Raw genomic sequence first — 13278 nt, 5'->3', positions numbered from 1 at the left:
TTCTGGGCCTGTATAACCCGTCTGGAACGAGCCGATAAGAGGCATACATGTAATTATTGTCCACATTTCATTCAAGAAAATCAAAAATACAACAAAAGACATTTGTAAGTAATTTATTGAAGGACACAAGTCAATACAACAAATTAAATAACTCATTTAAAAACAACTGTGCCCATCAATATGAAATTTTAGCCTGCAGGTATTATCAACATATCTCAAATAAACTGCTGGCTCCCCTGTCTTTTCAACATGATTGGAATGTAAACACAAACAGCACAAACAATGGATTCACAAATCAAGTTTTTTAAATACTTTTTTCTCCTCTCTCATTTACAATGTCTGATAAAGTCCACGTCCACAGCAATCAGTGGTTCACTGAACAACGTATGCAGAGAAGAGTTTATGATTATTGTACAGGTGTCTTCACCGCACAGGCCACAGTGTAAAAAACGTGTAGTGAGGTGTAGTGGTCAGTGTGGCGAGGTTGAGTCCACGTTCAAACCCCCAGACCAGCTGGGCAATTCCTAGACAGGATGTTTAAAAGACTGTGTAGCTGCAACTGGCCTGCCACAGTCTGCCAGCTCCTTACCTGCTGCCAGTCTCTCCCTCATCTGCAGACCAGCTCAGCCAGCATGCTTCACCTCTCAGTCACGCCTACCTGTTCAGTCACCGCAGCACCTACCTGAGACTAGTCACAATCAGTGCTACACTTAAGCTGCTCCCTCACACTCACTCTTCGCCAGATTGTTCTTCGCCTACATGCAAGACTCTCCAGCAATTAGTATCGGACTGCTTTCTTGTTATCAACCCTGCCTGCCTTTGACCTTGTCTGCTCTCTGGTCCATTGGTAATTGCCTCAGCTTTCTGTACCTGACCACGTCCCTTGCCTTGCCCTTCTTGGATCTGTTGCTAAGTGGGATTACCAAAACTGTTGCTCGCCCCGAGTGAAGCATCAAACCAGCCCCGCCTAAGACTCTAACAGACTCCCGCATTCAGGTAGCGCTGCTATTGGGTTCTCACCTTACCTGTTACACTGCCCAAATTAAGTACATTCTTTGTCTGACATATTGGACATACATCATATATTACATTCAACATTCCCCTAAAATAATCATTGGTGGCAGAGGCAATACAAAACGAAACACTTTTGATGGATGAAATAATGAAAAAATGGGCTTAAAATGTTCTTTGCTGTAAATGAACTGCATGTCTCATAAATCACATCATGGCCCACTCACTCTTGAAAAGAGAAAGGTATAAAAGAGCGTTTATCCACTATTCAAAGTTCTCACATAGAACTGCCAGTGACTGACTGTACAAGACAATAAACTGGAATGTAATGATTACCCTGATTCTTACGGTTCAAAACCTTGAGCTGCAAATTGTACATTTTTCCTGTCACATAATGGTCCCATAAAACATCCTCACTCAGGGCCTGGAAAGAAGACATCAAGAACTGCAGAGCTCGAGAACTACAAAGTTGTAGTCTTTTTCAGTGCACTGCTGAAAGGTTGATTTATCGTGCTTAATGTAATTTAGATAAATCGTGAGTGACAAATGGTACATTTTTTTTACTTCCTCATGTGCAGTGCATCTTAGCGGTCCTTGTTTTTATCATTTCCAATGAAAATCTCCAATTATCCCTTCCATTCATCAATACACCAACACTGTACTTTAATGTCACTGTCATCATCTGCCACATCAGCATGGGCAGATTCACAGCGGCAAATATTCTAAGACCATAAGGTGAAGCTGGTCATTGAATCTTGAGCTAAAGGATCAGTGTGTAGGACTTAATGACCTCTAGCGACAATGTTGTAGGCTGCAACCAACTGAGCAACCTCTCGCTGCACCCCTCCCTTTCTAAGCGTGGAGGTGAACCTATGCTGGTCATGACACTGGTGGAAAACATGTAAGGCGCTCTCTAGAGCTTCTGGGCTACTGTAGAAACATGGCGGTGCAACATGGCGGACTCCATGGAAGGGGACCCGCTCGCCCTGTAGATATAAAGAGTCCATTCTAAGGTAAAGAAAATTCTTGTTTTCAAGTGTTTATACACAATGAAAACATTATTATGAATATTATATTTCATTTCTGATATATTCTGCCAACAGAGTCCCCATCTTATACACTGGTCCTTTAATTTTTTTTTTTTTTTTTTTTTTCTGTAAAACTACTGTGTCCAAAGTCAAGAATGAACTTCTACACTCAGCAATTATCTTGTTTTTAATTAAGTCCTAGCCACAGAAGCACAGTCAAATGGTTAATGGGAGCTGTACTTATTGGATTTGAACAAAATATTGTGTCTTTTATCACTGTCAGACACGATAAGCTGTCTATATTTTACTTGGCAGGACAGTCGCAGATGATTCAGCTTTCAGGAAGAATAATGAAAGAAGGATTTTGAGAGAAATTAAACTGAACATGGAAAACCTAGAGGAACAAAACCAGAAATGCTGCATGACTTCTGTATTGATCGATATCTTTCTGGAGACAATGTGTAGTCTTCATTAGATGAACTGTAACGCCGCCTAGCACATTTCCACACTGACTTCACCCATTGCTGTGATGGCTGTTGCTTGGGCAAGACACACACACACACACACAGAGGGATTTCCAAACGCACTGATGAATACTCGTGATTTTTAACAACAAATGAGAAATCTGGGAATAAATCAAGGACTGTCCCTTTAAAAGACGTATTTTTAACCTTTTAAACACTCTCGATTGCTGAGATGAATGACCCTGAATCACATTTGCTGAGGTGACTGATGACATTACGAACAGATCCATGTCGATCTGCTGTTCGACACCTAGATGAGATCATTTGTCGGTGAGTATATGTGGGTGTGTGTGAGTGTGTGTGGCATTGTTTCTTTCTGGGAGCATACTGACAGCACTGTATGTTGCTTCTGTTGTTGTGTGCACGTGGGAATGTCATTGTATCCCTCGTTGGTGTTTTCCATGGGGGTGAGCTTGGCTAGCGTGTCTGTTGCTTCCAGCGGGTGCCCCGTGGCGAGGCCGTGGCTGTTCTCCTGCAGGGGCCACATCTCCTGCCAGGTGAGCGACGGATGATGAGCCGGGTGACCGCTGAGCAGAGGCCTCCTCTGTCTGTAATTAGCCCATACCTGCAGAATGGTCTCCTTGAAAGGCCGTGTGGTCAGAGTATAAAGGATGGGGTTAAGGGCGCTGTTGATGGGGAGAATAAATATGACCACCCAGGAGCTGATGGTACCTGAGAAGAGACACAGAGAGGAAGAAGTAAAGTAATAGAGTTGGTGTATGCTCTGTGGTTAAAGAGATTAAGTTCGATGTGGTTATGAGTGGGAGAGTACTTAAACATAAAAACCCTTTTATGAAAGCCATTTATGTAATTAATGAAAATCCTTTTTATCCCTACAGGGGACCTAATTAGGGAGCCACAGCTCACCAGGTTATGCATGTAATGGATTCTGCACAGCACTAAATGGTCATTTGGGTATGCAGCGCAGACTAAAAATACTAACGTGGCAGCAGTTAAATGCTCTTTATACAGTGGTAAGTATCTTTTGAGAAACCCTTCAAAACATAGTGGAAACACTTGTTATACTTGCAAAAACCATATAGGAAATGCAATATTTTAAAGAAATACTTCACCAAAAATGTCCCTTTTGAGCACTCACCTCCATGTGACTCTGAAAAGTTAGCAGCTTTGCAGAGCAGGGGAGCTGCAGCAAAAGTGGTTACAACTGATTCTGATGGTGACTCATGGAAATAAAACATGTCAAAACATAGCAAACATCCAAAAAACCAAATCAAGTTTGTGCCACAATCCATCTCTGAGAATGATTTGTATGATCAGTACACTCCAGAGAGTCAAACTTTCTTTACAGCAGGGCTACAAACTTCACCTCTGTGCCATAATATTTTTACAAATTAGTTAATTAGATGATTTATTGGCAAAGCAACAATTATTTGGAACAAACCAAACACAGGAATCAATGGTGGATGAGTGGATTTACGCCAGTGGTTGTGAATTTAAAAACACTACGGCCACTGTTCCTTGTGCAAAAGAGCAGGACACAAACTTTTCAGAGCCACATCTCAAGCCCACCGAGGGGCCACATTTGATACTCAAAACATAGACTTTCAGTGGTGCATTCCTTTATGTGGTTATAGCTCTGCTACTGTACCGGGAATCTCCACCTGCAGCAGTGACAGGATCTTGAGGATGAAAATGGGGATCCAGCAAAGGGAGTCGGTAATGACGATAGAGAAGAACCTTTTGGCGATGGTCACCTCTTTCTTGATGTGGTTGCTGTATTTAGTGGTTTGAGTCCCTGTTCTCTGGATGTTATAGAACATGCTTGCATAGGATAAGACAATGATGAGGAATGCCACCAAGTTCAGACCTGCAGAGAGATACTGGGTCAGTTTCTGGATGGCCATGGATGTGCAATTTTAACAAAGCTATACAAATAAATTCAATTACAAACTCTAAATAATGAGACTGTGCTTTTACAAACCACTTTAGAGAGTAACTGAATAAAGAAAAGAGCAAATAAACACAACAAAAAAAGCTCAAAGGACTATCGCAAGAAGAGTTCCCCACCCAGGAAAATGATGATGGAGTAAACATGAGCCCAAAGCGTCTCTGGCTGCTCCGAGTGCAGCGGGAAGCAAACTCCATTGGTCCCATAGAAGTTGCGAAATAGCCCCTTGCAGGCCAGGGGCAGGAAGGCAACAATAAAGCCGAACACCCATATACCCAGAAGGATGGTGACAGTTCGTCGCCAGCCCGGCGTCAAGTACTGGAAAGGGTAGACGATGCAGATGTATTTCTCCAGAGTGAGGTAAGTGAGGAGCAGGACTGACACCTCAGTGGACAGCATGGCCAAGGAGCCAATGACCTGACACTGACTGCTGTCCATCCAGGCCTGAGCATGCCGGTTGTACTCGCCGCGGAACTTCAGGTCATACGCACCAATCATGAAAAGATAGATTCCCATCAGCCCGTCTGCACCTGCAAGGAAGGACAGCTCCAATTTACAACATAATTCAGGAGATTTATTCAGAGCGAAGATGAATTATACAATTAAAGAACCTGGATTCAGATCCAGTGTGCTATGAACACTTTAATCATCTTTTCTTTATGGTGTTTACATCTTGAGCTTGGTTCATTCAGACGAGAGCACGATGTCACCAAACGAAGACACCAACACCATCTGGTAAAGCAGATCTTTTTAAGGCAGTTCCGCAATGCAAGTTCTTCAAAGTGAGAATGAAACCGAGTACAGAAGTGGCCCCACATGAAAGGCTTCTCTGCATGGACACGAATGATGTCATGCATCATACAGTAGCAAAATCTATTCATATGAACATGAACAAAAGACGAATCATGACATGTTCAATACAGGAGGTTAATTACAAAGAACGCAGGGAGCATCGAGCTTTGCTGCCAAACTCATTGAATAAGTTCTTAAAATAATTCTGTACCTGGCTGCAAGCTGAGTATATAACATACAGATGCACAGAGGCTTTGCAGCATACATTCAGAAATCAAATGCCATTTGATCTCAACCCTGCAGAATAGCTAAACCATAATAATTCAAACCCCTGGCAACAATATGCATGTAAAAATATGACCATGGAATGTTAACAGTCAGGGTCAGATGTATAAATGATGGGTATGCACAGAAAGACTGCATGTGCACCTTGAAAGACGATAAGCAAAGGAGATGAGGGCTACATTTTATTTGGATCACTCATCTTTTGAAGCAAAAGTTTCATCATTGCCTAAATAGAATTCCATGATGACATTTACAGAAAGGCGCATTAAAGAAATAGTTTGACATGGAGGGAAATTAGCTCATTTGCTGTCTTACTGACAGCTACATTAGAATATCAATACTGTTATATCTAAAACATCAATATGTAGCTGGACCTAGCAGCCAGTTAGCTTAGCTTAGCATAAACACTGGAAACAAAAAGGAAAGAACCACGCTCTGCACACCTAAAACTAATTCATTAATATACTGCAGCTTGTTTGTTTAATGCATTAAAACAACCAGCAGGTATGATTTCTTTGCTGTTTTTACATTTTTGTTTTTTAAATTTACAGATTAATCTTTTTCCAGTTTTTATGCTAAGCTCAGATAAGACAATTGGCTGCTGGCTTTGATAACAGCTTGGATTCAATGTACTCATGTGCCATCAATCAAAGGCTGATTGTCAGTGCTTGAGGGGGTTATCAACATCTATACTTGGATATTTATAGATAATTGTGGACTAAGCAGTAATGATGTGCACTCCGCGTTTTGACTTTTTTGACCACGTTTGACTGATCGACTGTTGGCTTTCAGTCTACACAGATGTTTCTGCATCTGGCCCTGAGCCTTTGAGAGTTTACATACGCAAAACTTTTGCAAAGAAAAAGCTAAAAAACAAAACAAAATGTTGTTTTCTTTCACACCTGCTTTCTCTGCCCGCTGTAAATTCATCACAGTGTTTTTCTTGCCAAAGCAGAAATTGAATTCACAACTTTGCCGACATGCTCTCCACTGCTTCATCACCAGTAACTTATGTTTAGATCTTTGCTTATATAGTAAAATCATTACTCAAACCATTCAACTCAATATTTATTTCCTGTCTAGAAGCTTTTGTAAATGTTATTCAGCTGTTTCATAGTGAGATTTACATGCAGTGATGCAGTACACTTCCATATGAATTTCTCATGAGTATGTCAGAGTGTTAAAGATGAAAGCTGACCTCTGGCTGACTCAACTGAGCTCACAGTACTCCCAAACACAGGGCAGAGAGGGTATGGGAGACCAGTGCTCAGTTTCATGGATTTACTTTAAAAAGCAAAACGTTCTCTGAGAACTAACAAATAGAAAAGGTGTTAGGAAAGAGGTTAGATACAGAGGGGCAGAGAATCAGGGTGATAAATGTGTGAAGAGAGGCTGGGAGGTAACATCAAGTGATAAAAATATATTAAATGACAACATATGAGTCCATTTACAGACTCCATCTTCATGTCTCTACTGGTTTTTCTTCCCAGATTCAACCCTGTTCCACTCCTTTAATAACTGGATTAGAAGCAACACTGGGACACATCCCACCTTCGTAAGGAGACATAATCCATTGTTGTCAAATAAGAGGCAAAGAGAGGACAATATCTCCACTATTTCACATGTGTTAATTACCTCAAGCTGTTTTTGTCCACCAGAAATTAGTGTGCTGCCGAAAACAGTCCTCACTGACACTCTAGTAATAAACTTTTAAAGGTCAACGTATTCAGCGAGCCCCAAAAATCAGATAAGGAATAATAACTGTTATCCTCTGGCTTTCATTGTGGATGTAGCTGCAGAGAGAGCAGGATATTCTGGATATTCTGAGCTCTTTGATCTCAGCTGCTCGCACCAAGTCCATATAAGTTCCTTTTATGTTTGACTTGAAGACGTGAAATGCCAGCATATCACGTATAGTAATGCATACAGTAATGTGACATTTATTTCCAACATATTTTGTGCTTTTATGTTTTCTTACTCTGTGCAGTTACGGGTCAAATGATATTCTTTCTTGGGAATGAGACCATAAAGCTTGTGTACAAAATCTGACTTTAAACCTGCATTCAGTGACTTCTGACACCAGTGAGCTCCATTAAAGGTGGATTTGTTTGCATTACATTCTCTTCAACAACATACTGTCATGAATTCATTTTCCTCCTCTGACTTATAATATGACACCTGTGCTGAATGTCAAACGCAAGCTAGCGTGCCAAAATGTAAAAGGAAAATGCAGTACGTGATTTTTAGCATGAGCAGCATGCAGCACATATCAGACCTCTGTCTGTGCAGAGTGTTCCTGTACAAGAAGCTCTTCAGCAAACTCTCACAGGCCTTATCTGAATGTCACCACATACCGAAGCCGTAGATAAGGTTGCCTATCTAAACACCACACGGATGCATTTTTACTATCAGCCAGTACATTCATGTGAAGCAGTTTCAGCTTGGTTTTACACATACTGCACAAAAAATGACATTCCTTTGGGAAAATACATAAACGTACTGTATATTTCTAAATCATCTGCAGAACACCTTTTATTATATTAGTAGATGAGTCATTTAAAGTGCCACCACCGCCGTCACTGGACTGTTATCCTTGAGCAGTTACGACAGTTTGTGGTTTTGTGCTATGAGTCATTTCTTCTAATTCAGAGGGCAGAAATCACATTTTGGAATGAGATTTTATTATTTTTACATTCTCTATTAATCATGAGGGTGTCTAACTGTGTGTGTAATATGAAATCCGTGTCGATGAAACACACTGATAAGCACACTGGGAACTAATTTCACATTTCCTACAGAGAGTTTGGAGTATTTTGCAGACTTTGTCATTTCCTCTTCGGTAATTGTATCTGGCATCATTACAGAGTCAACATAATGACGTGGTAAATATGAATGCGGGCAGACTGTGAACTAGTCTTTATAAGCCACTAATTTCTCCAATGTTTTAAAATGTGTGTTATTGGGTAGTAAATACACACCATTGATCCCTGTATGACTGACAGACGGTCAAAGATATTCTAAAAATAGAAAGCTAGTTTCCTCTTCATCCCTCCTTTAAATGCAGTGTGACTTACAGCAGAGGGAGATGATGCACATGGCATGGAGTTTATTCTCTGATCGGATGTACGAGCGCATGCAGATGACGAAGATGTTGCCGAAGCAGGTGGTGGCGGAGACCACCCAGACGAAGACCCTCAGCACGATGTTGGCCAGCAGGTCCTCGAAGGACGAGATGCCGTCGGTGTTGGGTTTGCAGCTGCGCACATGAGGAGCGTAACCGCAGTACTGGAACTTCTTGAAGTAGCTGTGACAATCGATTAAAGAAGGAGAAGATTTACAGCAGCAAGGTTTTGGTTTTACAGTCAAGTGTGCAGTCTTTTACAGGGTCTTTCTTTTTTGTAAGTTTAGACAGTTGGAGAACAGAGAGACAAGAAAAAGAAAAAGTGCAGTGACTTTAACTGCATGTCAACCTCATAGAGGTGCGAGAGGAAGCGTCAGGGGATCACCAGTGGGCTTCATCCTCTCGGGATCATGAATCCATCCAAAAGCTGTCGAGATATTTTCAGTAGGGACCAAAGTGGTGGACCAACCGATCAGCAGGCTGACATTTCCATCCCCAGAACCATGATTAAAACCTCTTCAGGAACAGTGCTCCGGTTACTCTGGTTAATCCATATATCTCCCAGCGAACAGTGTTCATAATGGTGTCTATGAAAACAGGATTATCCAGAGTAACAGGGAAACTGTTTCTGCACAGATGCCTTTGAAAAATGTAAATATCCCCTTTCAATGCTATGAGCTGAACAAATGAATTTCCATTCACCTCCACTGCATCTGTGAGACAAATAGCTCAACATCTGGATAAGTAAAGCCAAAAATCTGCAGGGTCGGATAGAGTTAAGATCCGGGTTGAGTGAGACATTCTGTCTTTTGTAATTTGGGTGAACTACCCATTTAAGATTAGAGTCATTTTCAGCAAAACAAACTTTCTGCATCTCACTGTATCTTCCTGGAACTTGAATGAAACCCTACAGAATAAAGATCCTCAGAGAGCTGCTGTGAACGTACACAGGGCTGAAAGCAAGGGTGCTTATTTTCTCTCTGTTGCATCCTTTCCAGTCTGCACGGGTGCATCTCGAGCTGTTTACCCAGAGAGAAGATGGATTAAACTAAGCCTGACTCTCCCAGTTGGAGGAGAAGCCTGACAGTCCCGATAAGGCTAGCGAAGGACTCACCACTAAATATACGTGTGAAAGGCCTGAGGAGGATTAACATTACATGACAATGGAGTACTTACATATGAGTCAAGTGTCTGAGGGGTTCAAACATCCTCCGTTGTATGTTTTCAATTTCTACCCCCTCTATGCTCCTGGAGAATATAAAGACATATTGATTTTGTTGTAGCCAGATGTGACAAACGCAGAGACACAAGATACAGTATTGATTTACAACTGAGAATTTCAAGTCTTCAAAATGTCTTTTCATCAGAGGTTGTCCTCAGCAAACAGCCCTCATGGACTAAATGAGAAATTTTATATTATATCATCTGATCCAAACTGTCGTGTGAGCTCATGCTTGTGTCATTCAGGGTGTAGGTACAAATACTTACAATGACTTCAATTTATGCAGTCTGTCAAAGTGGTCCACTTGGAGCTCCACGATGGGATTATATGATATATTCCTTGAAAACAAAAATAAGCATACAACTTTTTAGTTAGCGGTTGGGTCCACAACCTCGGTACCAAGCTGTTACTTTAAATCTGCCACCGTAGATTTAAAACAATAGCTAATATTACACCATTTCTACCATTATCCGACTCGGCTCCTCCTGACTGCATATAGTTAACAAACCACTTTTTCCACCTTTTTTCTGTCAATTTCTTGCATTTTTCACCCTTATGAACAACAGCTTTTAGTACCCCATAAAGCTCCTTTTGGTTTCTCAGTTTGGTCAATCTGAGCAACCGTAACCGTCATGATGTCATGTGCAAACAACCTATGGTCGATCCCTGACAAAATCAAAATGCTACTATATATATATTCAATAGACATGCTTTCTCCCAGAACTGTAGATCCCAGTGTATTTGTGGAATTAGAACTCACAGTTGGAGCAAATCCCCCAGCAGGATGAAGAGATTGGGAGGGATCGCCATCAGTCTGTTGTTGGATAGATCCCTGCGCGAGAAGACCAATCCACAGCAGTTCCCCAGACACACAAAACAACAGACAAATCGATGTACAACACTGAGTATCAGACGGACGCACACAGATCTTTAAAAAAATCCACTCCTGCAATGCACAGAGGGCAGGCTGCATGACATGCACACCGGAAACCGTCTCTGTGAGTTTATAATGTAATTCATCTTTCTGATGCATCCACGGTTTTCATTAGTCCCAACAGCCTGTGCATGAGCTCAACTGTTGGTTACATGTGTGAATGGAGACTATGATAGAGGTAGAGCTATGGTCACGTAGCTGCAGGAGAGTGTGAGTTTTTACAGGCGATAAAAAGTGAGAGCCTCAGGGTCGCACAGGTCTTCACTCTGAGGTGATGGGTTAACGGGGGGGGGGGGAAGATCACTGTAACTGTACACGGGTAAGCCTATGGGTGAGTTGGACTAAGTTTAAATGCTTCCTCTTTCCTTTCCTACACCCTCACTCCTTTGTGACCTGCTCACCTCTTCACAGCTGAATCTTACTGAACAGCAACAACAAGAGAATTTAAGTTATAATGTCTGCTGAGACTCTGTTGCATCAGAAACTTGAGTGATCACCTATTAGGCTCCAGTTTGTGACCGAGCTACTTTATCGGTATAGACTGCAGACTTATTCAGTTGCGGATGATGAATGAAACTAAGTACAATTACTCAAGTACTGTATTTAAGTACAAAATCAATGTATTTGTATCTGAGAATTTCCATTTTATGCAGCTTTATACTTCTGCTCCACTACATCTGTCTGACAGCTTCAGTTACTCCTCAGGTTGTGATTTCAGACCCTTCCTGTGCAGTGAAAACCATGTATCTCCAAATGTGGTGTTCTGAATTAGTATCTTTCTGATAAATTGACGGAGTAAGTGGACTGAGAAAATGAAACTACTTCTCTTACTGCTAAATAAACTATTTAAAAACCTTCTTGTCCCATTTGGGGTCTGACAAAGAGCAAATCCATCATATTCAGTGCCCATACTGCTATTTTCAGAGCTACTGTAGCCATCATGTGCCGTTGAGGCTTTTGTCGTACAGATGTGGCTGTGGTTTCATTTAAAGTAGTTTGGAAAAATGAAAGCCACATCCTGCAGTGCTATCTCTCTGATTGACACACACAATAGCATCTGGAGTGCTCGTAAAACGTGGCCTTGATATGCATGTTTAGGTCTCATCTATATTTTCGAGGCTCATTACTTTCCTGACACAGCAGGTCACTGTAGCTCTTAGCTGATGTTACTCAAATAGCTGTAAGTAGTGCCTTTGTTGGAGACTATTTTCCCCTGCAATTAAATGCACATTTTGTGCACTAACGCAGAGATTTACATCAGCATAACAGTGAAGGTAAGATGGACTCAAATGATGGCATGTGTGTTCATGATAATGAAGGAACATGTCAGCCAGTGCAGAGCTCTGTTGCTCCGAGGAACAAGATATATCAGGCTTGGAGAACAGAGAGACACCTGCAAGTGGATCCAATCCTCGTTGGATTTTGTTCTTTTGTTGGCAATAACAAAACATAGAAAACTTCCATTTAAAGTTGTGAGAAACAGATTTCCTAATTACAGTACATGAGATTATCTGGACTTCCTCCCAAAGTGTGGTCTAACGCTCACCTCAGTCAAACTAAAGGACAAACAGTTGCACTTTTCATATGTGATTTTTTTATACGCAGCTTAAGCATTCGCAGTCCGTCCTTTTAATGTATGCAAGCCTCTCAGAAATCGACTGATGTTAAAAAAGGAGACATGTGGTCTGGCCTAAAGATCTCCACAAACTGTTTGTCCTTTAAAGATCCACTGAGACAAAAACATCTAAATCAATAAAGATTTCAGAAGACTCAGAGCAAGAATTTTAAAACTCAAGAGGCTTTTAACGGCTGCAAAAGTGTCAGCCAACAATAAAGCACACAAAAACACAGACAGGGCACTCTGCACTGCGAAGGTGACAGGAACACACCGTGCAATACTTAACGGTGCGACAAACAGCTGCAAACAGTAAAGAAGTAAAGTAAGAAGTACACATCTGCAGGCATCTCTTGCAGCTCTTAACCTGTTGCCTGTGTTCATGAGTCAGAAGAAAAAGGGAAAAATATGTTAACAGTTAAAAAAATGGCTGTTTTTCTTGTCATCTTCCTATTTATATTCCTATTTTTCTGACTTAAAAGTGCAGGGATGTTGGCAGATAGACTCGGTAACTACTCATGAATCAAGAAAGACAATACCACAAGCTCACTGTGCAACTGTACCTAAAATACGGAGCACATGTGCAAGTTGCGATTAACATCTTAAAACCTTTAGTGGAAATAAAACAATGAAATCTTGGATGTAGGGTCGGTCAAGAGGAAATGTAATGAGTCCAGAGACTCATTAACAGAATTTAGGAGACCACAAACGCATATACAATCTGCCCAGATGTTCAGGACATGTGGCTCTAAATTCAAGAAAAAACTAAACTGAAGCACAAACAAGCTAAACCCCCGAATAACCATCTTCAGACCTCACAGCTCGTGTGGCACGAAA

General features: G+C 41.2%; 1 protein-coding gene across 1 annotated transcript in view; it reads right to left on the bottom strand.

The window, feature by feature from the left end:
- Positions 1-2165: 2165 nt before the first annotated feature.
- rxfp1 (relaxin family peptide receptor 1) overlaps positions 2166-13278 on the bottom strand; it is a 49815-nt gene continuing 38702 nt past the window's right edge. The window contains exons 12-18 of the mRNA XM_076738344.1: positions 10653-10724; positions 10159-10230; positions 9847-9918; positions 8624-8853; positions 4592-5002; positions 4173-4391; positions 2166-3235 (exon numbers count right to left, since the gene is read on the bottom strand). Coding sequence (XP_076594459.1) covers positions 2814-3235; positions 4173-4391; positions 4592-5002; positions 8624-8853; positions 9847-9918; positions 10159-10230; positions 10653-10724 — 1498 coding nt within the window. The 3' untranslated portion in view covers positions 2166-2813. The remainder of the gene's footprint in view (positions 3236-4172; positions 4392-4591; positions 5003-8623; positions 8854-9846; positions 9919-10158; positions 10231-10652; positions 10725-13278) is intronic.

This window comes from Chaetodon auriga, chromosome 9 (genome assembly GCF_051107435.1).
Source record: "Chaetodon auriga isolate fChaAug3 chromosome 9, fChaAug3.hap1, whole genome shotgun sequence".
Lineage (NCBI taxonomy): Eukaryota > Metazoa > Chordata > Actinopteri > Chaetodontiformes > Chaetodontidae > Chaetodon > Chaetodon auriga.
This window is presented reverse-complemented; position numbering and strand designations above follow the sequence as displayed.